At 39.1% G+C, this 23,830-nt stretch overlaps 1 protein-coding gene across 3 annotated transcripts; it reads left to right on the top strand.

Moving 5' to 3' along the window:
* Positions 1-791: 791 nt before the first annotated feature.
* LOC116906967 (zinc finger protein 883-like) lies at positions 792-14,815 on the top strand. Of its 3 annotated transcripts, XM_032909891.1 has the most exons (5): positions 792-948; positions 1,137-1,214; positions 8,971-9,097; positions 9,290-9,335; positions 12,819-14,815. In XM_032909891.1, exons 1-5 carry the CDS (start codon positions 928-930, stop codon positions 14,461-14,463), a joined length of 1,917 nt encoding a protein of 638 aa, XP_032765782.1. In that variant the 5' UTR covers positions 792-927; the 3' UTR covers positions 14,464-14,815. The 3 variants fall into 3 exon arrangements, with proteins under 3 accessions (XP_032765782.1, XP_032765796.1, XP_032765788.1); XM_032909905.1 differs by lacking the exon at positions 1,137-1,214; XM_032909897.1 differs by lacking the exon at positions 792-948 and having other exon boundaries at positions 962-1,214.
* Positions 14,816-23,830: the final 9,015 nt, after the last annotated feature.

The raw sequence follows: 23,830 nt of genomic DNA, 5'->3' as shown, positions 1-23,830 counted from the left end.
TAAGGAAGGGGAGGGGGAGGGGATGTTTGCCCGAAACCGGGAAAGGGAATAACACTCTTAAATGTACATAAGAAATACTCAAGTTAATAATAATAAAAAAAAAAACTTTGCTTACAAGTTTTTTCTATTGACATTATTAATTCATATATGTAGCTTTCTGCTCTTGGCTTGGTTTATAGTAACAGTGTTCAGTACCCAGGAGTAATCCAAGTAAAGCTTATAAGAACAGGCATTATTTGCAAAAGCGTACGTATTTATCAAACATGTTTTAAATTTTTATTTCGTCAGACAAAGTCTTAACACGCTGTACAGGTTTCTTTCAAACCTGGGGTTCAATCGACATTTTAAATCTTAACTTTCAAAAAATATAGGTGCGAAAGTCCATTTGCCTCATCTCAAATTCTTAAGTTATCACTCTTTATTGGCAATGTCCTTTTACTGACCGAGTAACCTTCCTGTTTGGGGTCATGAATTTTCCTTTCCCTGCACTGAGTCTGGGATGTCCAGAGCCAATCTGTAGGGCTGTCTTATGTGAAACAGAATCCCGCTGAGTACACGACGAAGCGAGTGCCTGAACTAAATCCCAGAGGGCGTTGTGCTTAAATGCAAGTATCCCACGGGTTTACGCCAAAGAGAAGGGCTGGGTTACGATTGGGTGTTGATCTTATCTATCATTTTTATTTGCCTGGGATGGGAAAGGTCGTTGATCCTGCTACTCACGAATAAGAAGGCGGGTCCAGCATCTTTCGCCAATCAGAGCCGCTGTTACTTCCTTGCTGGAACTGTCAAATGAGGAACACGGATGTTCTGAAGTTTCTGCCCCTGGCTCCATTTTTGAATCCCGTGTAGCTTTTGTGAGGTGTTGTGACAGCTGGTTTCAGTCAGTGCTGCCTATTTTGTCAGCAGGCCCTTCCGAAGGACCCCTGCATGCGTCCGAAGCTGGAAATGGTGAGTGCGTGGTGGCTCCTGAAGTCGTGGGCCGCGGCCTGGACGCAGCCTGGCGCAGCTTGGCGCCGCCGACCCGACGTTCCCCTGGCGCTGTGCTGCAGTCTGAGGTGGAGGCTGGCACCGGCGGAGCCGGGAGTCGGAGCTCTTCCTGTCCTGTCGCTGTGAAACTGCTTTCTCTCGGTCCCCAGGTTATCATGGGGAATCCGCGCGATGGACATGCACCCTGCAGACTTTGCAGCGCGGACGGGTTGGTGATGCGGAGTCTGGTCAGTGCTGTGAAGGGACTTGGGTGGTGAGCGTTGCTGCTAGTCTGACCTTGCACTTGAGTTTGGCCTGCTTTGTTGTTTGCTGCGATCTCCTTGGGTTTGTATTAGTTTTGCTCTAGGCTACTTCTCCAAAGAGAAGGGATATGCAGTGTGCGTTTGTTGTTATTGGTGGTGGTGGTGGTGGTGGTTTAGTTTGGTGGGTTGGTTTGTTGTTTTTCAGACAGGGTTTCTCAGTAGCCCTGGCTATCCTGGAACTCACTTCAAACTCAGACTGTTTTCTTTCTTGTAACTCATTGCCTAGACCAGGCCTACCTTGAACTCAAGAGATCTATCTGCTTCTGTTTCCTGAAAACTGCAATTTAGATGCATGTACCATCATGCCCTACAAGGTGGGCTCCTTAATTAGTATTTACCAAGATTATTGTCTTTTGGAAAAATATTAACGTCTTCAGTTGTTTCCTTTGCCTTTGTATAAGTGGTTTTTCTAGACAGTGTAATTTGTGACTATTGAGAAGCCGTTGAGAAGGTCCAGCTGAGAGAAAAACATATATCTCTTCTATCTTCTGGATAAAATATTTTTTGTTTGAGAGTCGGTTTGAGTGTGCAAAACATTTAAAAATTTATTAGTGTTGTTCATGTGTGGTGAGGCAATCTTTGGGCTCCCATGCCATAGCATTCTGTGTAGGTCAAAGGACTCCCTTGTGAGGTTGAAGTTGGTTCTCCTGGGTTCAGGGTTCAAACACAGGTCACGAAGCTCACTAGACGGCTGCTTTTACCTGCTGACCCATTTCTTTGCCCTCATTTATTTTTACTTTTATTTTAAAACTGGGTTTCGTGTGTTCCTGACTATCACGTAGCTGTAGATGACCTTGAACTTGTGATCCTCCCGCCTTCAGGTTTTCAAGTTTGGAATTTCAAGGCCTGAGTCAGCACTTGGTTTGATGTGGTGCTGGGGATGAGACAGAGGGAAGGAGTTCCTGCATATTAAGTAAACACTCTACTAAGTGAGCCACATCCTCATCTGTGCTGTACAACCTTTCTCCCTCAGATTCTGGCAGGAAGATCCTAAGATTTTCTGAGTTTCCTGAGTAGCGTGTGTGTCATTGACTGCTTAGTGGCAAACATGGAATGCATATTAATGAGATTGTTGGGATATTTTTTATTTTGAGACAGAGTTTTTACTATGTAGCCTTTGCTGGCCTGGAACGTGCTATATAGATGAGGCTAGCCTTGAACTGACAGAGATCAGCCTGCCCCTGCCTCCTAAGTCCCCTTCAGCGTTCTTAGAACATTCGATGGAGGTTTTCCGTCAGTTCATGCCCTATGATCCTACAGCAGAAAAACAGAAGACCACTGTTACTGTGGCCTTCACTAGGATTAAAGGCATGCACCACCACGTCCAACCTTGAAATATAAAATTTCAAGTCTATTACCATGATTCTCTGAATTTCTTGGTGTCTATTGGAATGCCTCCTTTCTCATCACTCATTTCATTAATGTGTATCTTTTTTTGTTTTATTTGGCTAAGGGTTTATCAATTATGTTTATCTTTTCAAACACCAACATGTATGTGTGTGTGTGTGTGTGTGTGTGTGTGTGTGTGTGTGTGTGTGTGTGTATGCATTTTGCCTGCCAGAAAGGATATACAACATGTTTTCCAAATGCTCACGGAGGTTAGAAGAAAGCATTAGATCCCTGGAAAATGGACTTCGAGATGGTTAGGATCCACTATGTAGGTCTTGGGAACTAAATTCAGATCCAATGCAAAAGGCACACATACTCCTCTGAGCCATCCCTCCACTTCAGTGAGTTTTATTTTGTTTTTTACTTTTGTTTCATTAATGTCAGCCTTGATCTTCATTATTTCTTCCACTTAGTGATTTGGACTTTGGGATCTTGTTTTCTCAAAGCCTTAAGGTGCTTCTATAGGTTGTTCATCTGAAATCCATCTAATTTATTTTGGAAAAAGATATTTTGGGGTGTGTGTGTGTGTGTGTGTGTGTGTGTGTGTGTGTGTTTTCATGTTCCTATGCACATGCGCATGTATGCTTGGATTTCTGCAGAAGTCAGAAGAAAGTGTTGGATCCGCTAAAGCTGGACTTACATGCAGGTATGAGCCACCTAGTGTAGGAGCTGAGAACCAAACTCGAGTCCTCTAGAAGAGCCACAAGTGGCCTAACTGCAGAGCCATCTCTCCATCTTCCTGTCTGACTTTTCTGTCAAAGTACAAAATCATATTTTATAGGAAAAGCTTGAAGAATAATACTGCCCTAGCTTCCAAGACGATGCATTCTCCCTAACCCCCTAAGACGGATGTGTAAATCTCATCCCAGTGTGCATGGCTTAAAAGGATTCGTCAGTCTTCAAGGGAACAGCAAATCCTTCTCAAAAACCTTGAGTTGCAAGGCACAGTGTCAGAAATTTCATCCCTATAGCACCAAGCTCTGGAAATAGGAGCTGGGGTGCAGGAGAATGAGTGGAAGGTATGAACTCTAAGGTTCAAGGACTGGGAGGAGATGGTTCTACCTTACACTATGGAGTTCTCTTCACTTTTGGGGAGCAGGGTGTGAAGGGGACATCTGGGCTTCTAATAGCTGGTGGGATCAGGTCTGAGCAGAAAGGAGCCCCTAATCCCACACTTGCACCTTGTAGACCTATAGGACTCTAATGCCTGAGGACAAGTCAGAGATCCAGATTTTCTTTAGGGGTACTTAAGGTCTGAGTGGAAGGCAAATGGCATGGTCAGGTGGTCAGGGACCAATTCAAGAGTCCTTTGGGTCAAAGGTAGCACAGAATGATTCCCTGAACTCCCTGCCACATGAGATAAAAGTCCCAGGTTTCCAGTAATGCAGGTTTCTGAGTCAGAAAGCATAGGTTGGAGGAGGTCATGGTGGAGTCACTAAGGTAGAAATCACTGATAGAGAATGATGGGTGATAGCTCACTGTGATTTGGCTGAAAGTCAGGGTATTCTAGATCCATTACGGAAAGGTGAGGGATCAAAGGTGAAAGGTTGGACATCAGAACTCCTGCTTCTCACCTGAACATGTCCTATCACATAGGAGTTGGAAGGACCAGGGTAGAACAGGGTATCAAAATGTGGTTGACATTGTCCTGGTAGTCTTCCATGTCACCTGTGAGGCCCAGGGAAACGCCTCTAATCAGCAGGATATCCTGGAGGCACAAGGAGGGAGCGTCCCAGGCATCTGAGCCCCAACATCAGAAAACACCACCACTCTTCCAGGGCGGGCTGCTAGTGATGTGGATGTGCATCCTGATCAACACAGAAGACACCAGTGTCAAAGTAGATCATTTTCAGTGGATTATTCTCTGAGTCACTCCCCTCCACCCCTCTACCTACCACTCTCCCACCCCCAACCCCTGCCAATGCAGAATAAAGAGCTAAGAGGGCCATGGCAAGGTAGGACTTGGGGGTGGAGAGGACCCCCCTTGTCTGAATTTTAATGTAGGAAATTAGAGTTTTAAATGTTGCTATTACTACTGTCCTCATTGTATTTTATGTGTTTTCTCACATTATGCCTTCATTTTCATTCAATTCAAGGAGGTATTTGATCTCTTATTTCTTAAGTAACACATCCATCATTCAGTAGTATGTTATTTAATCTCTATGGATTTTCTGTAATTCCTGTTGCTCTCAGACTCATTGCATTGTAATTGGATAGAATATAAGACATTGTTTCACGTTTCCTGTATTTTTGTGTCTATACATAACAATCTATTCAGAGACTTTCCATTGCTTGTGTTAAGTGTGTGTCTTACATTTGAGTGGAATGTTCTCTGTATGTTTACTTGGTTTATTTGTTTTATGGTGTCACTTACTTATTTGCTTATTTATCTATCTACCTTTCGAGACTCAGTCAGTAAACATACACAACAAACAGAGGTAGACCCAATTTTGTAAAAGACATCCAACTAGATCGAAAATTACAACTGTGACTGGCCTGCAACTTGGCATGTAGACCAGGATGCCCTGAAACTCATGGAGATCAACTAGCCTCTGCCTTCTGGGTGCTGAGATTAAAGGCATGCCTGACGTCATAATGTCCTTGAATTAGATTTTCTGTTTATTTTCTATCTAGTTTATTTGTTGACTGGTGAATCACTGAGTATTATTAAATTTCAATTAAACTGTGACTTTTATATGTCGTTGTTCTATGATGGGATTCTACTAGATGTGTCTTGTCAAGCCAGACAAGGAATCAGCAAAAGACCAAAGTGTGATACCTACCAAAGTCCAGCTTGTTGAGCCACTGAGTTTTATTGGGATTATTATTCAAATATAAGTGAAGAGTTAGTTATGGGGTGAGAAATGAATCAAAGATAGCTGTATCACCAAAGCCAACCACACACTGTGGGTAACATTTTAGGAAAGCTGGACACCTGGAGAATCCTATACAGCCTGCAGACAGCTCAACAAGGTAGACACTGTCCTTTTCAGCTAGTTGACCCTCTTCCAAGGAGGTTGGCCAGTCTCTCTCTCTCTCTCTCTTTTTTTTCCAAGTCACTCTGCTGGTCTGAGCCTTTTCTAGGCAGCTCACTTTCTAGAAGTGTCTCTCTTCCTGAGACAGCAATTCATGACGTAGTTCTAACTGTCCTTGAATTCACTGTGTAGGTTAGGATGCCCTTGATCCACCTGCCTCGGCCTCCCAGCTGCCAGAATTAAAGGTGTGCACCACTATGCCTGACCATTAATAGCTCTTACTGTTAAAATCAAATTGCTACATTATCATCAAAAATGCATTTCATCTTAAGTAAAAGAAGAGTAGCTAGTATTCCAAGCAAGTGGAACAAAGAAGGCATAGCTATTCTTTATCTGACAGAATAGACTTCAAACCAAACTAGTCAAAAGAGATAAAGAGTGTCACTTCATCTCATTATAGAAACAATCCCCGAGAGGAAATTACAACAATAAACATACACAACAAACACAGGTGTACCCAATTTTGTAAAAGACATGCAACTATATCTAAAATTACAGAAGAAGCCAAATAATATGATAACGGATCATTTCAGTAGCCTACTCTCACCAGGTGACTCATCTGGACAAAAACTAAACAAAGAAAAATTGGAGTTAATAAATCAATAAACTTAATAGATGTGAAGCAGAACAATCCATCCAAACACTGAAAAATAGACAATCTTCTCAAGAGCCTATGGAACTTTCTCCAAAGTCACCCACACAAAGAGGGTCTCTATAAACATCAGGAAATTGCATTCTAAATAGGGAATAAAAGTCCACTTTTGTTATCAGCAGTAGAACTAAGTACACAGACTCATGGAAACTAAACAAAACACTACTGAATGATAATTAAAGGAACAAATGAAGAAGGAAATATTTTAAACTTCTAAAATTGGATGAAAAAGAAAACACAGCGTGATCAGTTTGTGGGATAGAATGAAGGCAGGTCTCAGGAAAGTTTATAGTATTGGTTGTCCACATTTAAAAAAAAAACAAACAGTTGATCCTTTTGATAGTTTGTCAAATTGATATGTTAATGATATGTCTGAAGTCCTTGGAAAAATAAGAAAATAAGAGGAAGAATGCCATTTTCACAATTTTACCCCTGGAGCCAGTCTTCCTTTTTCTCTCTCCGTTTTGATAATTAATTTTGAGACCTTGTAGCTCAGGCTGGCCTCAAACTAATGATCCTCCTGCTTAGTCTCAGGATTCTTGAGATGGCAAGTTTGCATTGTCATACTTGACTTAACCTCCTCTAATTATAGGGTGATTCGTAGCAAAGCTTAAAACTTAACAAGCAGACTGTTTTTATCATGCTCATCAATTTTTCTTAGAGCAAGGCTTCACTCCTTATTGAGAGTATAAGCTCACAGAAGGGTAGCCAACACATACAATGAGAGAAGTGAAAGGAACATTAGAGAGGATCAGAAAGTGCATGAGTTGCAAATGTGGGATCAGCAAGTGTGTTGGCCAGTTTCATCGCACAGTATCAAATAAATCAAAGTCTTTCCCAACCCCTTTATTCAATAGTTTTCCTAAAGTATAATCCAAACTATGGTCTTGGACAGAGTCAGGTCACTTTACACATATATTTCATACCCAGTTTATGCAAAAATGATTCCATTCCTGTTTCTGTACTAACTGATTCCATATTTCCCTTAGTAAAATAAATTCACGGGTTGGGGATTTAGCTCAGCGGTAGAGCTGGGCTTTTGCCTAGGAAGCGCTTAGGTTCGGGTCCCCCAGCTCGAAAAAAAAAAAAAAAAAAAAAAAAAAAAAGGCACAGTAAAATAAATTCACTATCTTCTTTTCCAACACCTCCAAGCACAAAGTATCTGCTGTGTCTTTATCTGCTAAATTTAAAGCATCCCAAATGAAGGGATGGATCCTAGTTCATTTTTATGGTCTTTGTGTCAGTATCAAACCCTGTATCTGACTCAGAAACCTGAATCATTAAGACTCTTCCTGGCATGCACTTCTGGTGACTCTCAAGGTCCCAGCTGATGAAAGAGTATGGGTGGCATTGCTAGTGGGCCCAAGGTAGCTTGATTCAAAGCTAAGCCATAGTACAGATTTAAAATGTTCTGTAAAGAAAGACAGCAGGCCACTGAATTAGGGTACTTAGAGTGATATGAATAGTAATTCCCCCTCCCTTGGTCTCATGTGTGTGAATGCTTGACCCATAGTGAGTGGTACTATTAGGATGTGTGACCTTGTTGGAAGAAGTGTGTCACTGAAAACACAGACTTTGAGGTCTCGTATATGCTCAAGGTATGACCAAAGTGACATACATTCTCCTTCTGCCGCCTGCAGATCAAGCTACCTCTCAGCTCCTCCAGCACCATGTCTGCCTGCACGCTGCCATGTTTCCCGCTAAAACAATAATATACTAAACCTCTGAACTGTAAGGCAGTCCCAATTAAATGTTATCATGGTTTCTTTACAACAATAAAACTCTAAGACAGTTCTCAAGGGCAACAGTTACTGTCTGGGGCTCTGAGAGGAAGGATTTGGCTGCTAAAGGGCGGAGCATGCGCTAAGCATTCTGTGTTTTGATTGATAGGTACATCTGGTAAGCCTTGCTCACTGCATGTGCTATTTCCCATCATGTATCTAATTTTAATCATATGCCTTACTCTAAGACAAAAGGATGAAAGATTCTCCTTAAATATTTGAGAACACAGTTCCCCTTACGGTACATGCGTCTGAAAGTAGCCCATTACTTTAGACCATTTTCAGTTGTTACCAGATGTGTTCCAAAACGTAGTTGAATTACATACGGGAAATTAGTAAGTTGTGACTGGCGGGACTAAGAGACTGCCTCTTTTAAAAGGCTGAAACCTGATAGTTGATATGGTCCAAGGTTGCCTACAGATGAATGTTCATAAAAGAATATCTACAAGGTAGTTAGTTACACTGTTCAGAGACAACTGGGTGCAAAACCCAAGGAAAATCTCATCACAAAGATGTTCTGTGCCTGCCTTCCTCAGTATTGTCACAGCGCCTAGAATTAATGTCACAGCAATTACAGCTGCTTTCTTAATACCTCGTGTCTAAAATTCCCTCTAATAAAATGCTTCGTGCAAGTCAGAAAATGCTTCTACACCCAGTGAGTGGGTTCTCTCATAGTGATTCGGCGTAGTCACTATAGTTTTTCAAGTTAACCTTCACATAAACACTTCCTGGTGTCTTCAGAAGCTCCGGTCCTAGGTGGTTCTGTATCCTGTCAGCCACGCAGTTAAAACTGACCATCCTAATTAATATGTGCCCTGTTTTAGGAGCCAGTGACCTTTGAGGACGTGGCTGTGAACTTCACCTCAGGAGAGTGGACTATGTTGGACTCCAGTCAGAAGAAGCTCTACAGAGACGTGATGAAGGAGACCTTTCTGAACCTGATCTCCATAGGTAACAACATACACTGCTTCCTATGCTCATTCATTCAGACAACTGTTTCCTGCTTCTGTCTGTAGCGGTTTATGGCTTGAAAGGGAACATATACTTATTTTAATGTGCCTGGTCAGGTCATAAGATTTAGAATGTAATATATTTTTATAGTGTTAATTATACCATAATGATTTCTTTGGGTTTACTTTCTAGAGAAAACACAAGAAGAAAATTTTGAAGAGGACTACCAAAATCTCAGGTGAAATCTGGGGTAATTTAAACTCAAGAAAGAGTACTTTACATCAAACATTTGGGAATGATAGGACAGCTGGGAACCTAGTAAATTATCCAAATATGTCTAAGTATAAGTTCATTCTAACATAAATGTTTATAAAACTGCATTGGATGTGATCATTCAGAATTTGAGTATGCCATCTCTGTAATTTCTGAATGTCACCAAAATGCTGTATAACAATTAGCTATATAAGAGATTTTTCCCCCAGTGGTACATTACCTAAAATGTTGCCTTCATACTCACAAGTATTTGTTATATTTTCTTAATGATCTTTTCTTAAGTCTTTATATATAAGAGCTGGTTTGTTTTCTTGTTGTAATCTTGGTTTATAAAATTATTTGCTTTTCATGTGTGCTTGGTTTGCATGTGTCTGTGTGCCACATTCATGTAGAGTTCCCTTGGAGGCCAGAAAAGGGCCTAAGATTCTCTGTCCCTGGATTGCAGTTACAGACAGTTGTGAGCCACTGTGTGGATGCTGAGAATCAAAGATAGATTCTCTGGTAGAGCTATTAGTCCTCTTCACTGCTGAGTCAGTGAGTCCTCATTTTAGAACTGTTTTTAATTTACTTTTGACTGCTGAGATAAACACCAAGACCAAATACAACTTAGGAGGAAAGAGATTATTTTGGTTCCTATCCTGACTTCCAGCTCACAGCCCCTCTTCATGGGATATCTGGGCAGAGATTTGGGAACTAGAACTGAAACAGAGATTATGGAAGAACATTACTGACTGGGTTACTCCTAAATAAAGACTTACTCAGCTTCATTTCTTATAGAATTTATAGAACACAGGCCCATCTGGTCAGGAGTAGCAACACCCAAGGTGATGCCCTCACATATCAACTATTAATATAGTTGTGGGCTATAACTGTTAAGAAAATATCCACCACAGACTTGCTTACAAACCAGATTGATAGAACTGTTTTCTCAATAGAAGTTCCCTCTTCTCAGATGACCATATCTTGTGTCAAGTTGACAAAAAAAAAAACCTAACCAGCACAATTGATTCCTTGTTTGTCCTCATGATCTCATGTTAATATCAAAATATAAATCGTAGCATAACTTTAGGAATCTCACAGTCTTAAAGTGGGGAGGGGCATACACATTAAATATTCAGTGTCTCAAATCCAAAAGTTCTCTGCTATGGGCTCCTGTAAATCAAATATAAAGTTATGCATTTCTGATTTAAAAAGTGAAGAAGAAGGGCACATTTACAATTGGATCAAAGTAAATCCGAAATTCAGCAATGCTAGTCTAATTCTGTAGCTGAGTGTATTTCATCTGGGCTTCACTCATGATCTTCTGGCCTCCTAAGGGCTTGGGTAACACATTTCTGAGTCTGCCATACACAGCACACATTCATCACTTGACTATAGGCACATGCTGGCTCCAGCCCATAACTATTGCTCTCCTTGGAAATTACCAATGGTACTGTCATTAATTTTGACAGTATGAGAGCTGCAGGAACAAAGGGGTCATGGAGAAGCTGAGTCAGGATACCATGAAAGGCCTGAATATGCCATTGCTGAAGCTGAAACCTGAGTTACAGGGGAAACACCAGGATCAAAGCGTTTATTGAGAACAGATGAGATTTTGTGCCAAGTGCCAAGGTTGGAGTTCCTGAAGAAAGGCCAGAAAGTGAATGGTGAAGGGGTAACCCTAGCATATTAGAGAGGACAGTACCATTGCATAACCATGCCAAAATTAATACCACCTGACAGAATCTTACACATTGCCATGTTTTGCTGCCAGTTTGAAGTATAGCCTTAGTCCCCTGTGGTCTCTGGGCTGATCGAAATCTCTTAAAGATTTCATCTCAATGATGTTGTTGTTTATCATAGCAGTTCTTCACCCCCAGCTGACCAGAAAGCATAGATTCTTAATACAAAATATCTTATGAACCACTCTTAGAGTCTTTGAGGCACTCTTAAACATCCCTTTGAGAGTTTGATTGGATGTTATAACATGGGAGGATAGCTTATATACCCTTAACTGAAGACTGGTGTTCCTCTCCTCAGGCAAGGTCATCCTCTTTGACAAAGTACACAGCTTCAGGAGAGAGATACTTGGAACTGTAAGGGAACAAAGAGGCCATATCAACCATATCAATCAATAATCAATGGGAGTGACATAAGTCGAGCCATATGACCTTTACACTCTCAGACATCCCTGTGAAACTTGACAAGGCAGACTTCCATTGTCTACATTACTCTTAACATTCTTACATTCCAAGTTGCCAAAACAAATCATTAAACTCTAAGCATTCATTGGCTTTTCCAATGGAAAGTTCTAAACACTTTCACTTTCTTTTCAAAAACAATATGGTTAGTCTGTAACAATACCCTGTGGGCCTGGTCCCATTTCTGTTTTAGTTTGCTTTCTTGTCCTGTGATAAATCCCACAATCAAAAGCGACCTGGGAGGAAAATGGTTTCTTTCGGTTTATACTTCATGTCACACTCTGTCTCCACGGGAAGCCAGGTCAGGAGCTTAAGCTGGGCAAGGTCTGGAAGCAGGAACTCAAGTAGAAACCATGGAAGAGCACCATTCACTAATTTGCTCTGCAATTTTTTTGTACAACCCATACCTACTTGCTCAGAGGAGAGACCAATCAGAATAAGCTTGGCCCTCCCACATAACTTAGTAACTCAAGAAAGCACCCTGTAGAGTTACCTACAGGACAATCTGATAGAGACATTTTTTTTAAATTAAAGTTCCAGCTTCTTGGATGGTCCTATCTTATATCATGTTGGTAAAAATCTAATCAATATATGTTATGTATTTCAAATGCCTAAGTAGAGTAGTACTTCCTAATGTTATGTGATATTCTTTTATGCTAATACTAGCACCTTGGTTGAATATTTTCTCTTTTTAAGGTCATAAATTATTTAAGTTTATGTGTATGTGCAGGTTCAGGTGAATGCATGCTACATATCTGAGAATGATTTATGGAACCAGAAGAGGGCTATAGGTCCCTTGAAGGTTGAATCATATGCCACTGCAAACCCACCCATAGCGATGATGAACTTTGGTCTTCTGGAAGAGGAAGAGGTGCTCTTAACTACTGAGCTATTGCTCCAGAGTCTTCGTAATTCTTATAAAGTCAAAGTTGAACGTCTATTTATTTACTCATGACAGGATCTTTATATGTGGCCCAGACTTGTTTTAAATTTGAAGGTTTTCTGCTCTTGCCTCTGGAGTACTATAACTGTAGTGGACCACTGGAGTCAGTCACCAACACTTTGTTTGCCAAATCAAAAACATACCAGTATCAATACCTTCCCATGTACCACAGGATTCAGTTATTCAAAATACCTTCTCATGCACTAAAAAGATCCCATTGGAGCGAAATCTTACTAATCTAAGCATTGTGAAAAAGCCTTTGTTTTCTCCAGTGTCCATGATGCTCTTCTTGTTTTGTTTGTTTTTTGTTTTTTGTTTTTTCCAGAACTCAGGTGGTTGAGAAAGATGGTGAATGTGAACACGGTAGTCAGTGTGAACAAACTCAGGCACAGATTCCAAAGCATCCTGTTACTGAGGACATGCCTCCTGCAATAACACTATGTGAAAGCAGTTTGGATACAAGAAAAGCCATCGGTAATTCACCCTTGGATGTGCACCTCAGTAATCAAACTCAAGAGAAACCATTTGAGTGTAAGGAACCAGTGGAGAAGGCTTTTAAACATGAGAAATGTTGGGAAGATATGAGTCATTCTGAGTCATTTCAGGTGCATGGACGTTCTAGTGAGAACTCATGTGAAAATCAGCAATGCAATGTAACTTGTGGGAGTCGCCATTGTGATCAACATCAGGAGAGAACTCACAATGGAAATAACCACAACGAGACCACCTTTATGAAATGTACATATGACCAGATAGATGAAACGACCCATAGTGAAGTAAAGCCATTTGTGTGTAAGCAGTGTGGAGAAGCCTTTGTTAATTCCAGTCACCTTATCAGTCATGAACGAATTCACATAGTAGAAAAGTGTTATATTTGCAAACAATGTGGAAAAACATTTAGGTATTTGTCATGCTTCCAAAAACATGAAAGAATTCACAGTGGAGAGAGGCCTTTTGTGTGTGAGCAATGTGGAAAAGGATTTATTCAGTTGAAATACCTTCTCATGCACCAGAGGATTCATGGAGAGAATTCTTATGAATGTAAACATTGTGAAAAAGTTTTCACTATTTCCAGTGCCCATAATCTTCATGAAAACATTGAAGGTGGAGAGAAACCTTATTCATGTACACATTGTGGAAAAGCTTTCACTAGTCCCAATGACTATAACAGTTGTGAAAGAATTCATACCGGAGAGAATCCCTTCGTATGTAAAAAATGTGGGAAAGCCTTCAAACGTTTGGGTCATTTTATGAATCATGAAAGAATTCACACTGGAGAGAAGCCTTATGCCTGTAAACATTGTGGAAAAGCCTTCACCAGTTCCAGTGACAGAAACAGTCATGAAAGAATACACACTGGAGAGAAACCCTTTGTATGTAAAACATGTGGGAAAGCCTTCAGTCGATCTGATTATCTTATCAATCATAAAAGGATTCATACTGGGGAGAAGCCTTATCCGTGTAAGTATTGTGGAAAAGCCTTTGCCACTTCAAGTGACAGAAACAGTCATGAAAGAATCCATACTGGTGAGAGATCCTTTCTGTGTAAAAAATGTGGGAAAGTATTCATTCTTTCTGGTGATCTTATCAAGCACGAAAGGATTCACACTGGAGAGAAGCCTTATGCATGCAAACACTGTGGAAAAGCTTTTACTACTTCAAGTGCCCGTAATAGTCACGAAAGAATTCATACTGGAGAAAAGCCTTATACATGTAAGCATTGCACAAAAACTTTTACCACCTCCAGTACCCGTAACAGTCATGAAAAAACTCACACTGCGGAGAAGCATTTCGCATGTAATCTTTGTGTGAAAACCTTCAACAGTCAGAGTTCCTATTACACTCATAAAAAAATTCACTCTATGAAAGAGAAACTTTATGTGTGTAAGCACTGTGGGAAAGAATTCACTTACTGTGGTAATTTCCTCAAGCATGAAAGAATTCACACTATTGAGACATTGTCCATGTAAGCAATATGTAAAAGCATTTCTGAGTCCTACACCCCATTAGAAACCTATATAAAATCTCAGAGCGACAGAACTGTAAACAGCGTGACATTCTGTGTGGCCAACTTGCCTTTATTGTGAGGTACAAAGAAAGATTTTGGAAGGGCCGAGAGATGGCTTAACTAGTAATGGTTCTTAAGGATAGCCTGGTTTTCACCCTGAAACTCACATGGTAGAAATAGAGAATCGGTTCCCAAAAGTTGTCTTCTGAGTTCCATATGCACAACATTGAATGCATATGCGTATATGCACCATGAAGTAAATAAATGTAGTGCTAAACAAAAAATGAAAACATCTTGAAGGGGAAACAAACATGAGCAGCCCTAATATAAATTTAATTTAATAAAATATAATTTTAGCCCTAATATAAAGCATATGTGGGATGAAATCCTGTCCCCATACATATTTTCATATCTTTCTGTTTTTCTTACAGGTCGGGTAGGGGGATAGCAAAATACAGTATCTAATACAGGACATTTGAATACCACTTAGGACTTTTAAAGTGGACCTGTTCAAACCAAATGTAAATTTTAAAGTAAAAATAAAGCTATGTGAATGTTTTCATGTAGTTAAGTTGTATAAAGAGAATTTGAGTTTGTGTATTTTAGAAATAACCAGAAAGAAGTACAATAAAATTTTAGCATATTGATCTGTGGTTCATTCCCACAAAAGACTTTTATTTTTGCTTTTTTTGTTTGTAATATTGGAGTTAAGATTTGCTTAATTTTTAAAAAAAAAGATTTTCTTAATAACATTGGCATAATTTTCTGGTCATTTGAAAGACATGCTACCAAGAAACTGTGTCAAACAATAGCAGGCATTTGAAGAGATGGATTGCAGCCTGGAGAAATGGTTAATAGAAGTGACTAACAGTGTTTGCTACTCTTCTCGGAGGCTGTACTTTAATAACCAACATATATGTTAAGTGACTTTCAACTACCTATAGCTTCAATTCCAAGGGGCCTGAACACATGTCTGGTCTGTGCATACACAAATAATCTGAAAAATAAAAGAAATTGGTGATTCAGTGTTCCCTTACATAGCAGATTCTGTTTTCAAAAGACCTATTATTTCATTGGTAATTAGCATTATATGTAAAAATGCTTTTCCTGTGTGATATAGTTTTTTCTAATTCGATATCTTATTTGTGTGTGTTCAGTGTGTGTATATGCACATAAATTCAAGTGTCTGGGATCTGAGGAGGGTGTAGACTCAGTTTTGGTGCCCTAAGGTGAATGCTAGGAACCATAGTCCAGCCCCTGTATTTAAATAAGTTCTGTGGGCCTCTTTTTTTTTTTTTAATGTTCCATTAAATTCAATGATTATATTTTTAAAAACGGTTCCAACTGATTTTTTTTTTGAGTTTCCTGTGTTTCTATAATAAACTTTAGGACTTTATATCCCCAGTTCCTTTCATCTTCTCTCTGTCCTTTCAATCCTTCTCAGTAGACCCATTCTTTAATGTATGAGTATGAACATGGGAATTGGCAGGGCATTTTAACATGACCATATATCAAGAAAGTAATATGTACCTGCTTATATGTGGGTGGCCTCCCCAACCACAGGTTCTTGACGAGATTTCAAGAATCAAGGCTAAAAAGATGACTATGCATCTAAGAGTACTTACTAATCTTCCAAAGGCTCCTAGTTCACTTTCCAGTATCAACACTTAGTGTTTTACAGTGACCCATAATTTCCAAGAATCAAAGACTCTTCAACTACAAATACATAACACATCCTAAGACACATGAAATAAGATTGAGTTCCTGTTTGTGTAGCTAGTGAAAAGTCCAAGAACCTAAGGGCAGCTGTCATAATGGTTTTTAATTAATTAAGTTACTTTGCATCCTGACTGCAGTTTCCCCTCCCTCCTCCCAGTCCTTCCACCCCACTTCCCCCTCCATCAACACCTCCCTTTCTCTTAAAGATGAGGACTCCCATGCGTATCCATCAGCCTTGGCATATCAAGTTGCAGCAAAACCACGTACATTTTCTAATGAGGTTAGACAAGGTACCCAATAGGGGGAAAGGGTCCCAAAGACAGGCAACACTGAGAGACAGTCCCTGCTTCCCACGTTAGAAGTGCCACATGAAGACCAAGCTGCACACTTGTTACCTATGTGCAGAGGGCCTAGATCAGTCCCAGGCAGGCTCATAACTTTCATTTCAGTATTTTACAATATGTGCTTTACCTGGCTTTATCTCACCTAATACACAGCTAATCTCTTCCCAGCAAGTTGCATAGCAAGCCCTTGTAGCTTGAAGGCCATCTAAAGGGAAAAAGCTTTTAGCTCATCTCTAGCTTGACTTCGCAATGTCCTGTGACCAAAATGGATACTGTCTTCAGTTATAAAACTTTCATTATTCACTTATCCATGTTTGAGGTGTCATAGCAAGGACAACACTTGATTGACAGTTCCCATAACATGTTTACGTATGTCTGCTTCATACCTGGAGTGCCCTGCTAAGAGCTGCATAAAAAGAATAACACTTCAATTTTTAATACTTTGATGAACTTCCTCACATATTTCCTGGCATGTGCCAGCTTACCACCACATATGCCAACCTACTTTACCACCAACACAAGTGTAAACTGTAAGGGTTCCTGTTTTCCCACATCATTGTTAACATTTTTGTCTAAATAGCCATGTGACTAGGAAGATGAAATCACACAATGTTTAATTTGCATTTCCTTGTTGGCTAAAAATTTTGAAAAATTTCTGAGTATGTATTAGCCATTTAACTCTGTATGTGTCAGTACTCTGTTCAGTTCCATAGAATATGTAAATCACTTGCTTTATTCCTAGATGTTCATAAACATGTATATTGCAGACACTAATCCAGCCTACTTTGCTGGGAAAGTTTACTGGCATTTTGTAGGTTGCCTTTTCATTTAATGAGCTTTTTTGTTTTGTTGATTTGGGAATATGGAAACCATTTGTTTTTAGAAGGGACACTAGAGAGGTGATAACATATCCTGTAAGATTGGAATCCCCTTCAGAAAAGCTCCCTATAGGGAACGATGTGTGTGTGTGTGTCTGTGTGTGTGTGTGTGTGTGTGTGTGTGTGTGTGTGTGTATGTATGTATGTATGTATGTATGTAAAAATGTGTATATAGATATATATGTATATATACATATATATCGTTAAACACATTCCCTGATCTCATCTAATAGTTGCAGAATGTTGAGTATAACATGGAGAGTTGATACAGTTGGAATTTATTTTTTCTCCCAAAGTAGGAGACAAAGGTCTTGTTTCCTTCTACCAGAAGATAACCAATGTTCCTATAATAAATAGTATATTAAAGAGAAAATCTTTTCTCAGATGTATGTGTTTGGCTTTTTGTAAAAAAAAATTGAGTTAGTGTACTTGTGTAGGCTTTGATCTCGAGATCTCCCTCCTCCTCCTCCTCCTCCTCCTCCCTCCTCCTCCTCCTCCTCCTCTTTCTTCTTCTCTGAAAGTTTTTTAATGGTATTAGTCTTCCACATCACTGAGACTGCAGAATCGTTACTTTTGTTATTTTCCAATGTCCACTTCAATTTTGGTCAGCATGAATTTAGACCTTTGCAGACCCTCTGAACATTGTTCTGTTTTTGTGTTCCTTACTGATCAAGCTAAGATATCATGCACTAGTTTGGACTATACAGAGGAGATGCATTATTGTTGTTCCTGATCGTAATGTGAATGCCTTCAGTTTTTTTCACCTAGCACAAAATTGGCGATAATTTAGTCATATAGACTTTATCCAATTGTTTCTATCCCTTCACTTTCCAAGGTTTTTGTCATGAATTGAAATTGAATTTTCTTAAACCCTTTTGTGTATGTGTGTGCAGTTATTACCATGATTGTGTAGTCTCTGTTCCTGACAACATTTAATTTATGTCTTTATTCTTTAATGTACTTACAACCATCTCTCCATGCCTAGAATGGTTATGGTTCTTGAATTTTTGTTTTGTTTTTAAGAACTTTGGCATTTATGTTAATCAAAGAAATTGGACTTTAATTCTCTTTTCTACTGTGTCTTTGTTAGGATTTGGAATCAAGATAATAACTAGCTTCATGGAAAAGGGGTATTTGGAATCCTTTCATTTTTGTATTACAGAATAACTTAAGCAGTTTTGGTATTCTTTTATGTCTACTAGAATTTTGAAATTATTGTACTTTACATTGATTTAGCTCTAATAAGTCCTATATGTCTTAGGTTTTTTATGCCTTTGTCTTCAGGTTTTACTGCTCTGAACAGACACCATGACCAAGGTAACTCGTATAAGGACAACATTTAACTGGGGCTGGCTTACAGGTTCAGAGATTCAGTCCATTATCATCCAGGTAGGAGCATGGCAGTGTCCAGGTAGGCATGGTGCAGGAGGAGAAGAGAGTTCTACACCTTCATCTGAAGGCCACTAGGAGAAGACTGGCTTCCAGGCAGCTAGGAAGAGAGTCTCAAAACCCACCCCCCTCAGTGAAACACTTCCTCCAACAAGGCCACACCTACTACAACAAGGCTATACCTTCTAATAGTTTTACTCACTGGGTCAAGCATATCCAAACCACCACAGCCAATGAATTTGTCCATTTCATATCATTTTTCCTGTTTAGTAGAATAAAATCTTTTAAAGTCTGTTGTCACAAGCCTGAAGTTACTTTTGACTATTGCAATGTCTTTATTTTCACTAATTTTATTACTTCATGTCTGTTTTCTTCATTAATTTAAAAGGGTTCACCCATCTTGTTTATCTTTCAAAGAACCAACTCTATTTCCCTGATTCATTCTTTTATTGTCTTTTTTTTTCTGCCTGTTATTCATTATTTTTCCCATTTAGTGATTGTCAGTTTGAGTTCTTGGTTTTTTATGCCATAAAGTATACCATTAGGCTGTTTATTTAATGTCTGATTCTTTTGAAAAACTTATTTGCTTATGTCCATTTATGTATTTTGAATGTAAGTACCTGTGTGTGTGTGTGTGTGTGTGTGTGTGTGTGTGTGACAGTAGCTAAGAAGGTCAGAAGAGGACATGAGCCCTTTGAGCTGGAATTATATGCAGTTGTGAGCTACTCCACATGGATGCTGGGTAGCATAGAAGAGCACCAAGTCATTTACCCCTGAGCCCTCTCCTGCTACTATTTGAATTTTTTCCTTCTCTTTGATTTTTGTTTCTTTTAGTTTTTTTAACTTAATCACTTTACATCCAACTCAAGGCCCCTCTCCTGGTCCCCCTCTCTCAGAATCTTTTCCCTCAGCCTCCCTCCCCTATTCATTTGAACAGGTGGGGGGCTCCCTGGGTATCACCTCACCCTGACATATCAAGTATCTGTGAGGCTGGGCACTTTCTCTTCCACTGAGGCCAGACAAGGCAGCCCAGCTCGAAGAACATATCCCACACTGTTGCCTAACAGCTTTTGGCATAGCCCCTGTTCAAGTGGTTCAGGACCTGCATGAAGACCAAGCTGCAATCAGCTACATATGTGCAGGGAGGCCTAGGGCCAGCCCATGCATGTTCTTTGGTTGGTGATTCAGAGAGCCCCAAGGGTCCAGGTTAGTTGACTCTCTTGGTCTTCCTGTATAGTTCCATCCTTTTTGCCTGCAAAATTCATGATGTTTAAGTTTTTAACTGCTGAATAACATTCCTTCTGTAGATGTACCACATTTTCTTTATCCATTCTTCAGCTGAGGAACATCTGGATTGTTTCCTGTTTCTGTCTATTATGAGTAAAGCTTCTGTGCACATAGTTGAGCGAGTGTCCTTGTGGGATGTTGGAGCATCTTTTGGAGCTATGCCTAAGAGTGGTATAGCTGAGTCTTGAGGTCGAACTATTCCTAATTTTCTGAGAAACCCCAAAATTGATTTCCAAAGTGGTTGTAAAAGTTTTCACCCCAACCAGCAATGGATGAATGTTCCCCTTGCTCCACATCCTCACCAGCACGTATGAGCTCTTGAGGTTTTGATCTTTGCCATTCTGATAGGTGTAAGATAGAACCTCAGAGTCGTTTTGGTTTGCATTTCCTTGATGACTAAGGACTTTTTGGATTTTAAATGTTGTTACTTAGAGCTATAAATTCCCCTGTTAATTCTGCCTTCATTGTAATACATAGATTTCCATGTTGTATGCTAATTTTCTTTCAGCCAAATAACTCATAGATTTCTTCAATGATCCATTCATCAAATAATAGTTTATTTCATCTCCATAGGTTTTTTTTTATGTTTCCTATAATATCTATTGCTATCTATCTCACTCTTTTTTATGGTGATCAGATAGAATACAAGGAATTGTTTCAGTTTTTCTGTGTGTGTTGATATTTGCTTGTGTCCTCATAAATGAACTTTTATAGTATTTTGCATGAGCTATTGAGTAAAGTATTATTTTGTTGTGTTTGTTTGTTGTTTTGTATTTGACTATTAGATCCATTTGGCCTATAGTGCTATTTAATTATAGTTGTTCTGGTGTGTGTTTGTGTGTGTGTAGTTCTAATGATGACACTGTGATTTTAAATTCATTATTGTTGCATTAGTTAATAAACAAATATATCTAGTAGTATTTGTTTTATGAATTTGAGTGAGCTTTTGCTTCCATATGTATGAGGGGGATGTAGAGTGAATCTAGGGGAAGAAGAAGTGGGATGGAGAGCAAAGTGTCATGGACTCCTGTGACTGCTCAAGAAATTTTGATCCAACCGTGCACTACAAGTGAATTCAGATAAACCAGTGAGACAGAACAAAGGACCCTCCCCTACAAAGTCACAGTCAAGTGAATTGAGCGGTACAGAGTGTGTAATGCCCACTTTGGCCTTTTTTACATAACCACACCCTTATTAGTGGAAAAGTTGTGATTAAGTTATTGTACTAGATAATCAAAGTTAGATTTGCATCCTGATGCTGGCTTCCAGAGTCTGAAATCTTGGGCATCTTTGTGAACTCATCTCTGTTTCCCCTTCTTTTCCTGGTTCCAGTTCTGACATACTACATATAATTGTAATTACTTTTTGATGAATTGTTCTCTGGACAGAATGAAGTGAGTTTCTTTATCTCGTTTGATAATATTTTGTTTCCTGTTTTGTCAGATGTTGAAATAGTGACCTTTACTTGCTTTGTACTTTGATTTTCATTGAAGATCTTTTTCCATTTTTTTCCCCACCCTAAGATAACCTGTATCCTCCAGGACCCAGTGTACTTTTAGGAGGTAGTAAAGGGGGGATCTTCTTTTCTAATCCAGTCTGCTAGTCTGTTTGTTTTCTTAAGTAATAATCAAATTATTAGATTTATTATTCAGAGTGTGTGTGTGGGCTGATTTGGGGCATTTTGTTATTAGTTTTGTCCTCTTTGCTTTGCAATAGTCTTATCCTTGTATATTTCCCCCCTGGAGCCTGTTGGGTATACTTAACTTTTTCTTCAGTGTGAATTTTTTTCTTGTAGTAGGTTCAGTCAGGCTTACTTCTTGGTCATCAATTCTTTTGGGGTTGTTTTCCAAAGGACAGCTTCCCTTTTCCCTCTCAGAATGAGGACACTGTTTCCAGTTACATTAGGGTGGATTGTCAGTTATTTCCTTAATAATTTAAAAGAATTCTTCCCAATTCCATCAAGCTTTTAAGGTCCCATGAGAAATCAGCAACTAATGAGATTGAACTTCATTCATGGTGTTTTCCATACCCTTCCTTCTTTCCTTAGTGTTTTAACTGTGCTATATATGTTGTAGGGTGTTGCTTTGTTTTTGTTTTTGTTTTCTGGCCTGCTCCTCAGTGTTCTGTGAGTTTCTTGTATCTTGAGGGGACTCTTCCTAGATTTTGAAACTGTCTTTTCTAATGTTATTCAAATTAATTCCTATTTCTTTCGAGTAAAGTTCTTCTCATCTTATGTCTATAATATACAATTTGCTTTTGTGTGTGTGTGTGTGTGTGTGTGTGTGTGTGTGGAATGCCAAAGAAGATGTTACATGTTCTTTTCACATTCACCTTTTAATTCCTCACTTACTGCAACTGAATGATTCAATTCCTCTACCTTGTATTCAAACCCCAAAATTCTTCCCTCCATGAGGTCTATACAGTTTGAGTCCAGTGAACTTCTTTTTCCCATCATCTTTTGATTCTGTTTTTCCTTCATTATGCTGTCTCTTTATTGATCTCTATTTCCATATCTTACTTGAATTCTTTTTTTATCCAGTGGCTGTGTTCCCTTAGAAAACTCTCTAACTTCTCTGAACTCTCTAACTTGTCTGAATGATCTATAATCATTCTTTTTATTTGTGTGTCTGAACTTTCATCTACGTCATTTTGTTGAAGACAATTTCTATAGGATTAATAATTTTGGGATAAGACAAGTTTTATTTCTTATTTATGTTTCTGGTATTGTGAGATTGAGATCTGCCCATCCTGGGTTATATTGTTGACTCCTATTTTTATTGTTGTCTTTTTAGTTCAGTTACATCTACATTTAGTGAGAGTACATAAAAGAGTTCAGCAAAGACTTTGTTGTAATAGGATTGAAGTGTTAGTTACTCTTAGACTATTCTCCAGGGTAGCAGGCTGATTTTCCAGATTTTTATTGAAAGTTAAACACTGGCTGCAACTACAGTCAGGATCAAATTTTCACAGGATCCACTGTGAAAATTAAGTGTGAGACAGCCACAAAACAATCATTACTTAAGTATAAATTTTTGAGGCGAGTAAAGAGCCACCCAAAAGTACTGTGTGTTAACAGTTTAGTGAATGAGAAAATGAAAAGAATAATGAAATTAGTGTGGATAGTGATCAGATTAGTTGGTATATACAAAGTAAAGGAGAGGAACATACACAGAAGTAGGAATTGTAAGAGTAAAGAAAGCAGGCTGAGGTAAAGATGTGAGAATTTAAGTGAGACTAGAAATAAGTTTAAGGATTTTAATAATAATAAAGGACAGGGGCATCTCTCAGAGGACTTGAAAAAAGCTGAGAAATTTTTGGTTGTGAGCCTTTAATGGCTGAGCCATCTTTCCAGCCCAGCTGTACTTCAGATCAATGGTGATTAAAATGCATGGTATGGGTACAAAGACAGGCAGGCTGATTAATAGAATAGAATCAAAGACAATAAACCCGCACCTATGGACTCTTGATTTTTGACAAAAAGAGCCAAACCCATACAGTGAAAAAAAGAAAGTATCTTCAACACATGGTGCTGGTTTAAGTGGTGGTCTGCAGGTAGAATACAAAATGATCCATATTTATCACCCTATACAAACCTCAAGTCCAAGTGGATCAAGAACCTCAACATAAAACTAGATCCACGGAATCTAATAGAAGAGAAAGTGGGAAATAACCTGGAATGCATTGTCACAGGAGAAAATTTACTGAACAGAAC

The sequence above is a fragment of the Rattus rattus genome, chromosome 1, assembly GCF_011064425.1.
Source record: "Rattus rattus isolate New Zealand chromosome 1, Rrattus_CSIRO_v1, whole genome shotgun sequence".
In the NCBI taxonomy this organism is placed as follows: Eukaryota; Metazoa; Chordata; class Mammalia; order Rodentia; family Muridae; genus Rattus; species Rattus rattus.
This window is presented reverse-complemented; position numbering and strand designations above follow the sequence as displayed.